The sequence below is a fragment of the Mauremys reevesii genome, linkage group 2 (assembly GCF_016161935.1).
Source record: "Mauremys reevesii isolate NIE-2019 linkage group 2, ASM1616193v1, whole genome shotgun sequence".
Lineage (NCBI taxonomy): Eukaryota > Metazoa > Chordata > Testudines > Geoemydidae > Mauremys > Mauremys reevesii.
Window position 1 is genome coordinate 249,272,833 of NC_052624.1, and position 12,602 is coordinate 249,285,434.

Below are 12,602 nucleotides of genomic sequence, written 5' to 3' on the forward strand. Positions count from 1 at the left end.
GTGAGATTGTGTAATTAAAGATTGTTTATGCATAAAAGGGCTAGATTAAGGTTGCACAGGCAACCTTAATCCTGGTATTCCCAACTTTTGAGTGCTTGACTTTGCAACCTTACAGTTCTTTTAATGTAAGTTTTTTTAATGTAAAAAAAAAAATCCTGAAAAAAATAGAAATTACATTGCGTTTAACCATACTGGCTCACATTAGTCATCAAGAAGGTTGGAACCTTTAGACCTACAATGCAGACCTTTACCACTTGAGCTGACCGAGTAACTGATAGCAGTAGTACGCTGTTTCTTTGTGAATCAGACACTTGGGAGTTAGGATACACACTGTTCAAGTGAGTTTCACAGGTATTTGCTAGATGGCAGAGACGTTTTGGGATTTAAGAATTCTGGGTTTTAGTCCATATTCTAGAGGATAGTGTGCTATAAAGGTTATAAAGTGGAAAGAATTAAAGAAAGGAGACACTCTGCCTTACCTAAGAATGCTAATAGAACCAGGACCCTCAAATGGGGTGAGATTAGACCATGGGGATTGCTTTCAGGACTGTTTGTTGTTTTCCATGGGTTTGTAACTCTTGTGCTTTTAAAAAGGTGTTTGTGATTAAGAAATTCTTCTGCTAAGCCTATGTTCATTGCTTTATTGCCATGTTCTCCCTGAAGAAAGTATCTAGGTGTGGAGAATGTGGGAGCTGTACAGTATTTTTATAAATATCATATGTCCTTATGTCCTTCTGGTTATCAGTTTGATATTAACCTGCCTGACTGCAAAGAGTTAAATCAAAGAAGGCTGTTAAAGGTGAAACCATGAGGAAAGACTAGACCAGCGGGGAGGCAACCTATGGCACGGGTCCCAAAGGCGGCACGCGAGCTGATTTTCAGTGGCACTCACACTCCCTGGGTCTGGGGGGCTCTTCATTTTAATTTAATTTTAAATGAAGCTTCTTAAACATTTTAAAAACCTTATTTACTTTACATACAACAATAGTTTAGTTATATATTATAGACTTATATAAAGAGACCTTCTAAAACGTTAAAATGTATTACTGGCACGCAAAACTTTAAATTAGAGTGAATAAATGAAGACTCTGCATACCACTTCTGAAAGGTTGCTGACCCCTGGACTAGACAGTGACAAAGGTAAGGCTAACTGGGGAAAAAATATGGGAAGCTTCTGATTTCAAGATAACTCCTGACTAGCTCTTGCTAGTCTGGTAACTTTTATTCTTCCCAGATCCTAAACCTGAAAGATGCTAGCCCCAGGAACAAGGATGAGGGAGTGGGTTGTTATCAATCTGAGGCTGACACTCAAACTGACTAAGGTTAGTGTACACTTACAGTGATGTGTAGAGTACAGACACTACACATGCAACTAGCATGCGTATAAATAGTAGTGTAGACAGTAAGACACAGCTTAGGTGAGTAGAGTACACAAGAGTGCTACATGCCTGAACCCCTAGGGTGAGACATCTCTCTACATGCCCAAGAAGTGCCTCCCATGTCAATGTTGCTATTGTTAGCAGTGTAGCATCCCACGGCCACCCCCAATCAGAGTTTTTCTTCACCATAGTAAAAGGCTCTGGGAGTGGGGAGCTACTAAAACTTTTCACTGAGGTGTGTAGTTGCACATCACTGTGACAAGTGTGGAAACAGATTGCCTACATGTGTAGTGCCTGTACTCTGCCATAAGTGTAGACTTGGCCTGATACTCGCAGACAAAGAGACACAGGAACTGTAGCAAACAGACTGGGTGTCTCAACCGAAAGGTTAAGTTTAGGTAAGGGAATGGGCATATAGGACTTTTTGTTGTGTTAACCCATTTTCCTAAATGCTATGTTCCCTTTGGCAATTAAATGCTACTTTTATTTAATGATGCTGTTTTTGAGTCATTGTAGTCAGCTGCTGCCACCAGTGCCTGGAGAAAGAAGGTTTATAGGTGCCAGACCCAGTCAGACCTGTCAGATTAATGTGGTTGGTAAACGGGGGGCTGAAGCCCAAAGATCCAATCTAAGAGTGGTTAGACTATGTGGTTCAGTTCACAGTGGGTTGTAGAAAGCCAGACCTGGCACTCGAGGGACTAATAGGGGTGTAAGGCATGGCTCACCCAGTAACAGTGTCACTAAGAAACCAGAGCTCCCACAACCAGGCAGACTCCTAGAGGTTGGGGTGGGGGAATGTGTCCAAGCATCTGGGCACTCGGAAAGCATTTGGCATTGGTTCTGGGGTCTTGGTGGCTAGATGGTGGGCTCCCACTGCCCAAGAAGGGTGTCAGACACAGGATCTGCTTCTGGGCAAGACCCAGAGCTAGGGAAACCCAGAGCTGGGATCAGTGATCAGTCATTATCCAGACCCAAAGTGATTTAGAAGCACATGGCTTCAGTGGTTAGATTCAGTTACAACAGACTGGGGTCCATCCAGAGAGCAGCATGGGTCCAGATTATGACAGAAGTGGTTTAATCATTGTCTGCTATAGGTTTTCTTGAACTTTTTTCTGAAGAGTTTGGTACTGGACCAGATGGGCCACTAGTTTAATCTAATATTGCAGAGGAAGGATGGTCCAGTGGCTAGGGTGTTTGTTTGGGACTTGGAGGACCTAGGTTAATTTATTGGCTCTGCCCCAGGCTTCCTATATTGGATGAGTCAGTCAGTCTCTCTGCCCCAATTCACCATCTTTAAAATGGAAATATGAGTACTTCCCTACCTCACAAAGGTCTTGTGAGATACATGTTACAAAATTGTGAGGCACTTAGGTACTACAGTGGGAGCCACATAAGTACCTAAGATAGATAGATAGCTGTCACGGCTTATTCCCCACTCTGGCACTTTGAGTGCAGAAGGTGGGGGCCGGCAAGGATTCTAAAAATTAATACTGGCCACTCCAGGCTGGTATTAAACTCCCAAGGTTACAACTTCTCTCTGACCTTGGATGGGTAGATGCTGCCACCATCCAAGTGCAAAAGACACACACACACCCTTTTGAGAACCTAGGAAGGAGGACCTGGGAATTCCTTCCAGTGGGGTACCCTCAAGCCCTTTCACACACATCCCCCTTCCTTCCCCCCGGGAGGAAGAGCTGCTATATAAATAACTTCACTTGTACATAAGCTGTCCTTAGCAAATTTAATTGCTTTACATAAGGGACTTTGGTACTCTCCACTTTTTCCCATAGCTCCTGATTTAAATAATACTCCCAAAGTTTTCCCCAATACTACAACCCTTACATGAGTTGTCATTGTGTGAAAGCCCTAATGGGTTCATTTGGAATTCAGTGTTACCATTCATGTGATTGTGTTAATTGACTGTAGAGAGATTACTCATGTAATTTAATTTTTAGTTTATTCCCAGGTACAGGTATATTGCAAAGGACTGTGAGCAGCATGATTATACATGCCCAACTGAATATGCTCTAGTATCTAGACAATGAATTGTACTAAGCACAGAGTTTCAGACTTAATTTTGAATTTTCTGCCTATTGTCATTTTGTAAATTAAGTGCTGTGTATGTTTTTTCCTGTTTACTTAAAATAATCAAAAGAATAATCTTTAATGCAAGTGTCTTTGACAGCCAATCCAAGAAAATATAGTCTGTTAAGTATTTAGGGGACTTAAAATATATATTTAGCCAGTTTCCCTAATGTCTCCATCTATCATGAAAATATATATCAAAGTGCTTTTTTAAAAAAAAAAGTATTTTTACCTGATGGATCATAATAGTTTCTTTGTATAAATATGGATTCTGGCAGAAATACTGTGTTAGCTATGCACAGAAATGATCCCCATAATTAGGCTAATCCTTGCATAATGAACAAAATGCTTGCCAAATCTAATTTTTTAATTCAATATCAGTTCTGTGTAGGGAAAAAATCATTTATAAAATGGTAACTTCAATTTCTCCCTCGCCACATACTCTTTACAAGTGTTAAACTATTTTTTTAAATATAATTTGTAAGTGTATGTAGTTTTTCTGATGGTGAAAGTCTATGGAATAATAGAGTTGACTTGAGCCATACATGGTGTAGGTGGGTGATATTGTGTAAGCTTCCCCATAGAATTCAGCCAGTGTACCTAAGTCCTGACCTGCAATATCCCCTGCTGTTACAGTTCTAGGCGTCTCTTCAGAAGAGATTGCCAATAACACTGATTTGTTCCAAACTGTGTCTTAGCTTTCTATATGCACAAATGGGGACTCAGAAGAGACCACCAAACTTATTTAACGTGTGACCTAAAGCAAGGTTTGAACTCTAGTTTCCGTAGTGAAATGTCAAGTGCACTAACCTGCTGTGCTACTCAGCTGCATGTATTTAATGTTTTGATATTGCTACTGAATGAAACCCTGTTTTCTAAGTGTCGTCTGAAAACATTTTTAGTCATTTAAGATCCTCAGATTAAAGGATTATAATAATAATGTTGATAGAGAGCAGTTTAAGTGTCATGGCTCAATTATAAAATGAAACAAAATTATCTGGATTTGTGTATATACATATTTATTCTAAAAGTTGTAAGTTGCCATATGTGTATGAAAATAAGAACAAATAAATATTTTGTGCATTATATGTATATGTATAAAAGTATATAACAGTATTCTCTCACTTCACAAAGTCAGCCATGAATAGCAAGAAAAATGCTATAAGAACATCTAACATGGATAATTAAAGTATAATTAAGTTTAAATACCTTGGTGAAGGAATATAAAAATATTTAAATTCAACAGGCTAGTACATTTGCAGTTTTCTTTTATTAGGTGTGAAATCTAAGAATCCCCTGCCAACTCTTGAGGGCTCAGTCCAGAATGTTGAATTGAAGTACTGCAGCACATCATTGGTCAAATGTGCCTCTGGGACCGTGGGATCAATAAAAATTTGTGCCAAAGCCCCAGGTATGTGCAGCTGGACCATGTAAAACTTTATTGCCGGTATAGGAGAATTGGCCTTGTTTTTTACAAGGAGAGTTACTGAAACAAGAATTTACTCATTGTTCCTATGAATCAGAGAGGGGTTTTTTTTGTATTCTATTTTTTTTTAATTGTGCCAGGATGATACATATAGTAAATTTGATTTTGATGACAAATAAATAAAATTAAAACCTGTTGGATTTTGAACTCAAAAACCAGAGTCTAACAACATTGAAGAAAATTGATCTGAAAACTGAACTTTCAAATTATATAGTACATTTGTGTTTTGTTCCACTTTCTATATAATTATGAATGTATATTATGATTTTTTTAAAATCTGTCTCATCATTTTCAAATAAGACACAAGTAAAATTTTCAGTTGGGGAAATTATAAGAGGTTTTGTGATATAATAAATCTTTACTGCTTCTGGTGAAGAGAGGTGTATACAGTAAATATTTTCAACCCGTACAAATACCTTATGCAATCAGTGTTTAGAGCTTTTTCAACATAGTAATTATAATTAAATGTGATTTAGGAATTCCCAGGTGATTGTTGAGATAAGTGACTATTTTATTAGTCAAGAGATAGTAATTTACAAATTATTTAATGAGACTTGATTGATTTATCTGGGAACATTATTTTAAATTAAATTTTAATTTAAATTCTTCTGCATATAAAGACATTTGCAAAATAACTTTATAAGGAAGTTGTTTACTACTAACAAGTTTATAAATGCTGTTCATTCTTTGTATTTTGTCACTTTGTTCTATACTTGTGTATTTAATAGCTGCCCTGCTCAGGCCAGTGAAAGTAAGTGTTGAATTACTTTGTTGTTAGAAAAGGTGTAAAGAGTTTAATCTTTATTTAGGTGATGGTGGAAAAGAGAAGCTGATTCCTTTAATTCAAGGCCCTTCTGACACCAGAGACCTACACAGCAGCAAATGGCTCAATGAAAGTAGAAAACCAGAATCTCTCTTAGCGCCAGATATGGTAGCCTTTACAATCCAGAGTCCTCAGTATATGGACTATTGCCATAATTCTGGTAAGTGCAAAACTCTTGTTAAGCTGGTATCACATTACATTTTCATATCCAATGTAGTTTTCGAAAGGGGGATTTGATATAAAATGTGCCAAATGCCCAGAGTATCTGTTTCACATACTGCACACATTATAACTTCACCCTAGTTCACTCTGAAACTTAAAAACGAAATACATCATTGTAATATATATTCTCTTAGATAGTGCATGCCTAACTGACTTGGTTTGCTTTTTGAAAAAATTATATACTGTCTTCTGCCTACTTTTTTTTAGTTTGACAAAATCCATGTTGTAGATGTTTATTTTATTCTAGTTTCTTATCTAACTAGGGTTTCATATACAGAAGCAACAAGTTAGTTCCTGAGTTGACATTGGATTCAAAATGGCTCATGTAAATCTGTAGCATAAATAATTGCCATTAAAAATTTGTTAATCCACATAGTAAAAAGTGACAACTTTGGAAACAGTTCGTAAACTATACGTGTAGCCTCATCTATCTTGCTACAGTGCTATAGATTTAAATGGTAAGCAAGTTTAGAGTCTCTGAATAGCTTGTATAGGAGTTGAAGGAAGTTGCTGATTTGAAAGATTTGGCAATGCTTGTGTAGGTCTGAGCACTCATGTGGCATTCTCATGAATTCTGTGATATTTAAACAAAACATTGACCACTAGTGGTCTGTTTAAATGGACATTGTCAATTTGAAATCCAGTTCGTTAAAAACAATTATGTAAAAGCCGTTTCAGGTACTGTATTTGGTCTTACATTCCCCTGCTAATATGTGTTGATGTAGTAATCACATTTTTCTATTTTTAAAATGTTGTTCTCACCCTTGACACTGTTTTAAAGATCAAAACAAAGAATATGGGAAGCTGACAAATATACTGATTTTACCAAGGAAACAATAAAATTAACTGCCCACAAAACATTGCAAAACTAAAATAAACTTCTGAGAGAGCACAAAATACACATGGAAGCTACACTAGGATCCCTTTGAATATCTTGTCCTATGTGTGCTGTATGTAGTCTGTATTTTTTGTTTGTTTGTTTTGTCTTTACTAAATTGTCTGTGTAATAGCTCTGCCCAGTCAGGTTTCAAATATTTGTAGCAGGATTTTTATAATGATTATATTAGGTAGTTCAAGTACTGCAATGAACAACTGCCTGGAGCTATTAACTTTCAAACATCCCCTTTTCCTTCCTTTGAAAACCTTCTGAACATCTACCTATTCCTCACCAGTTTTCTCACTTCAATCACTGCACTCCACTAACTGTTCATGGCATTTGTTCATGATATTTGTATTGTTTTGTACCTTTTATGTCTTTTCTTCGTAAGTTTCTCAGTCCAAGGATCCCATATTTGACTAGCACATATGACTCATTTTAAACGACTGTATATACCTACCATCACTATATAAATTATTATTATTTAGAGTGTTTATATATATTTTAGATCACCATGAAAGTAGTTCCATTTAATATTTGAGCTTTTAAAAACAAATTTAATTGATTTTTGGAAGAGGATGTTTGAGAGAATTGAAAACAAAAAACAAATATAGGGCCAGTATTGTGTAGGTGAATTGACAAGAATAATTAACAGATGTGTGAGTTTAAAATGTAGCCAGTTTTTCTTAGCAAATTGGAGAGTTTCAGAAAAGAGCTACAAGAATGATTGAAGGATTAGAAAACATGCTTCACAGCAATAGACTCAAGGAGTTCAATCTGTTTAGTTTAACAAAGAGAAGATTAAGGGGTGACTTGATCACAGTTTATAAGTACTTACACGAGGAACAAATATTTGATAATAGGCTATTCAATCTAGCAGAGAAAGGCATAACAGAATCCAATGGCTCGAAGTTGAAGCTAGACAAATTCAGATTGCAATAAGACAACATTTTAACTATCAGGGTAATTAACCATTTGAACACTTTACCAAGCATGGATGGATGCATACTCTATCACTGGCAATTTTAAAATCAGGATTAGGTGTTTTTCTAAAAGATATGCTCTAGGAAATATTTTGGAGAAGTTCTGTGGCTCGTGTTATATGGAAGGTCAGAGTTGATAACAACAGTCCATCCTGGCCTTGGAATTCATGAATCTATAAAATTAAAAGGCTGCTAAAGAATGTGCAATGCTGAAAATGGACAATTTTCTATCCTTTCCTTTCCTTTTTTTGGAGAAAGTATTTGTTTTCCATTTATGAGTGTACAAAGGGTGTTGTGAGCAGGGCCAGCTCTGGCTTTTTTGCCACCCCAAGCAAAACCAAACCAAAACAAAACAACCTGCGGGGCAGCTGGAGCAGCGAAGGGGGGGGGGGGAAACCTGTGGGGCGGCCGGAGCGGTGAAGGGGAAAAAACCAAACAAACAAACAAAAACCCTGCGGGGCGGCCAGAGCGGCGAAGGGGGGAAAAACAAACAAACAAACCTGCAGGCCAGCTAGAGTGGCAAAGGGAAGAAAAAAAACAACAACCTGTGGGGCGGCCGGAGCAGCGAAAGGGGGGGAAAAAACCAAACCTGCGGGGCGGCCAGAGCAGTGAAGGGGAAAAAAATAAACCTGCAGGCCGGCCGGAGCGGCGAAGGGATGAAAAAAAACCCAAAAAACTGTGTGGCGGCTGGAGCGCGGGTGCAGGGGGACTCCCAGCCCTGCAGACGTGCCCCGGGCAGCGGAGTGCGTGCCCCGGCTAGTGGGAGGGAGAGAGAGAAGGTGGGCGGCCAGGGCTTCCTTCAGCAGGGCGCTTGCCGTGCCACCTACCAGGGGGGCTCTGTGCCACTCCGGTCGTCGGGCAGGGAAGGACACGGGCTGCCCTGCTGGGCTTGCTACAGACCTGGCACCGTTCTCAGCAGGGCGCTCCCCTCCTCCGTGCTGCCACCCCCTACAGCGCGGCTGGAGCAGTGAACCAAAAAGAAAAAAACCTGCGGGGACGGCCGAAGGGGCAAAGCAAAAAAGAAAAAAAAAAAAGGATTCAAGGGAATGCCACCCCTTGGAATCTGACTCCCCAAGCACGAGCTTACTCGGCTGCTGCCTGGAGCCGGCCCTGGTTGTGAGCATCATCTGAAGCCACTGACAGAAACCATTAAAGCTAAATTGGATAGTTTGAGAGCTATAATAGGTTTTAACTAAGTTGGGATGGATATGGAAAATGAAGGGGTATTGAAAGATTATGATGCAACCAATTTAGAAGAAGAATGGAAAAGTTCCTATCAGAGGAGAAATTGAAACAATTGTTCTCTACAGATAATTTGATAGTGAAGAACATTATCCAGACAATATATGATCCAGATAAAGAGAAAAGGATGCTGTGCTACCTTTCTGGGAATCCAGCCAAGAAATATGACCAGAAAGGCCAAAGATAGATTAATTCCAGATAAATTTCTCGGTGGCCTATATAGGAACTAGTGACACAAGATATATTAATTAGAATAAAGGACAATTTTCCAGATCTTGGAAGAGAATTGAAAATATCTTGCATATGAAGTTCTTACAGTTCCTTTTATTACAAGTATGAGTGAAGGAAGAATGACTAACTTAATTTTGCACCTATGGTGTAGATAGGAGGTTTTGGCATTGTACAGAACTGATTGCTTTCTGTAATGAGATGACTGGGTTATAAATCTCTACTTAGATTGGAAATCAGCTTCTGGTATGCACAACTAGTGGAGTGGTAAACTGGCTTTAAACTGGGTATAAATTGCTAGGAGGAGACTGTGCAGAGTTAAAAAAAAGTGTTAATATTCATTTGGAAGTACATGCCAAGAAAATTTTATCAAAAAGTGAATAATAATTAATTAATTAATAAACCCAACATTAACATTTTTGTGTCTATTTTCAACTTAAGGAATTGATGGTGGAAGGAGTAAGATAATACAGTATTAATATTAAATTACAGTGATTGTAATCTAGTAGAGAAACCTGAATCTTGGTAAAATGACTTTTTTCCTTTTTCCTGTTAATACTTTTGTAAATTATATATAATAGCCCATTTATATTAACAGTTTCTTAACAAGGGCTGATACTTTTGGTGGTGTCTTTTGTTTACATTTGTGTGTTTACAAAAAAGTGTGGCAGCGGTATCCGTTTGCCTTGTGTAGATAGCAAAGTATTTTCTAATATAAAAATAACAGTTCATTATGATTTTACTAACAGTAGTTCTGGCCCTTAAATGTAACTTTGTATGTTAACACTCTTAATTCTGTCATCATTCATCTGTTTCAATAGATCGCTCAGTGGTTTTTTTAATAGTCTTTGGTCCCATGAATATCTTTGTAGCATTAGTGCTCCCTCACCTTTGTCTAGATCACAGCATATATATATAATATAATAAAGAGGGGATGACTGGCAGGATTTTCTTTGTTAAAGGACCTAAGGTTTGGTAATGCCCTCCTACCTCTATGTGAAAGTTTCACCTGGCGTTTGAAGACGGATGGGGTACTTTGAAGATGAATGGTAGTGCTAGGCTGTGTCTACAATATCAGCTAAATTGGCACTGCTGCAATCAATGCAGAAGTGTCGATTTAGTGGGTACGTGAAGACATAAGTTGATGGGAGAATGCTCTCCCATCAACGTCTGTGCTCCACCTCCATGAGAGGCGGAATCTGTATTGACAGTAGAGCGTCTCCTGTCAACATTGTACAGTGTAAGACACTGCTGTAAGTCAACCTAAGTTACGGCGACTTCAGCTACGTAATTTATGTAACTGAAGTAGCATAACTTAGATTAATTTACAGCATTAGTGTGGACCAGCCCTTTGTGTTGAATTATGAGATTCTACTGAAAAGATGGGGTGAGCTGATTAAACTGTTTTATTTTGTACTTTTAAATAATTGGTAAGGCACTCAGAGCCTTTGTACAGACAGTTTTTATTACTTAAATCAGAAGGCAATAAAATAAATATAATTAGTAAATGATCTTCTTTGAACTGAACTTAAATATTGAATACTAGAGTAGCGAAGCAAGGAAGTAAACAAGAGCAATCATGTTAATTTTGGGTTTGTTTGATATAAATTAGTGTATCCAGTAGACAAGGACCAAATTGATGATAAAAGATTTTTCTAGTTTTATGGGGGAATTACTAACCGTGGAGAAGAAACATTTTCAAACTATTTTAAATGTTAATCAGGAATTAGTAGTGCCCCATTAACTGAAAGTGACTTTCCTTTCTTTCCCTTCCTTTCCTTAGTGTGACTTTTCTTTCAAGCATTTTGAGACACTTCTATTTAAAAGTATTTGAAATATATGCATAATTTCACAAATCTCTGAAAATAAATTACTCTGAAATTGAGTATTTATAACTGTATGAATATTTCTCAGCTTTCAAAAAAATCCTATGAAAAAGAGTGCCCTGAAATTTACAAAAGTCTCATAAATTATAACACTAACAACAATGTTATCTGATATTTTTCCTACAATGCAAAGGTTAATTTTGTTCAGTAGGGTCAATTGGAAAGGAAAGGGTGGGCTTAAAATCCAATTTTGCTTTTCTTTTTTTTTTTAAAGCCCAAGGGTTAAAATGAAGTTATCAATGTTAATTATTTTTCCATTTCACCCTTCTGGTCTGGAATACTGTAAATTCTAGCAGAAGTTAGTTTTTTTAAGTTACAACAATGATGTTTTTTACATTTTTCAATTTAAATTTAGATGTAAGTCTTTATGTTGTTAAAAATAGTAAAATCTCAATGAACTGCTTAAAGTACCTTTTAAAATATTTTTGACACGACAAGTAAGTAAGAATGCTTATATATTGTAGTAAATAAAGACCATTCACTTTTGTGGTTTGGGCACAAATGCGTAAAAATTATACCCATCTATCTTATTACATTTCCTCTCCTATCCCTGAGGACTTCGCTATGTACTTTATCTATAATTGTTGCCAGTTTTCTATCATGTTCCCACTGGGCTTTTGGTGCAAAAAACCTTATCCTCTCGATGACAGAGCTTGCCCGAATGATTTCATGCTCTTAGCATTTTTGTTCACAGGAATTAGGAGCAAAATGTAACTACAGCTGAACATAGCATCTATTTTTGTAATTTTGAAGTTTAGACTCTGTTATTGGAACTAAATGAAGAGATGCAGGTGTTCTCCAGTTCAAGTCCTTTGGGATTTTTTGATGGTAGATGCTTGAAAAGAAAATGCATATGTTTCCAGAGTAAAACAGCAGCTGTGGACAAGGATTTATGTTTTTCTCAGAACTTTGGGATTTCAAAATGTTACATTTAATCACATGCACAGAAAGGAGTGCAAATGTTAAAGATGTTACATATAAAACTAGGGATCTGATCTCTTTACCATACCAACTAGTTGTGGGAATACAGGAACAAAGTGATCTTTAATCTTAATATCAACAATTTCAAAAGGATTATGATAGTTGCCAGGACTCAGTCTTTTGAGAACTCTGCAGTTGCAGCACAGAACATTTTTATCCTCTTAATTACTTTTAAAATATAATTTATTCTCATTATTTTGCCTTTAAAAAAATCCTGGTACCAGGGAATATATGTTCCTGAAAGCACAATGTTTATATTGTACTTTTGTTAGAATGAGGTAAATTAGGTTTTAAGCACTTAGATATTCTATGATGAGTTCCATTAACTATTTCCTGTAGTTTTCAAAATTGGGTTGACAACAACAGTTAAAATACTTGGAGCGTGAGGCTAAAATTAGAAAAGTTCCCAA

The 12,602-nt window shown here is 37.2% G+C and overlaps 1 protein-coding gene across 22 annotated transcripts in view; it reads left to right on the forward strand.

Moving 5' to 3' along the window:
* Positions 1–12,602, forward strand: part of VPS13B (vacuolar protein sorting 13 homolog B) — a 917,098-nt gene that overhangs the window by 304,353 nt on the left and 600,143 nt on the right. For all 22 annotated transcript variants that reach the window (XR_005593500.1, XM_039522053.1, XM_039522058.1 and 19 more), the window contains 2 exons: positions 4,741–4,875; positions 5,760–5,933. Coding sequence is in view for 21 of the 22 variants with exons in the window: in XM_039522053.1 (XP_039377987.1) it covers positions 4,741–4,875; positions 5,760–5,933 (309 nt within the window). In the remaining variant the exon portion in view is untranslated. The remainder of the gene's footprint in view (positions 1–4,740; positions 4,876–5,759; positions 5,934–12,602) is intronic.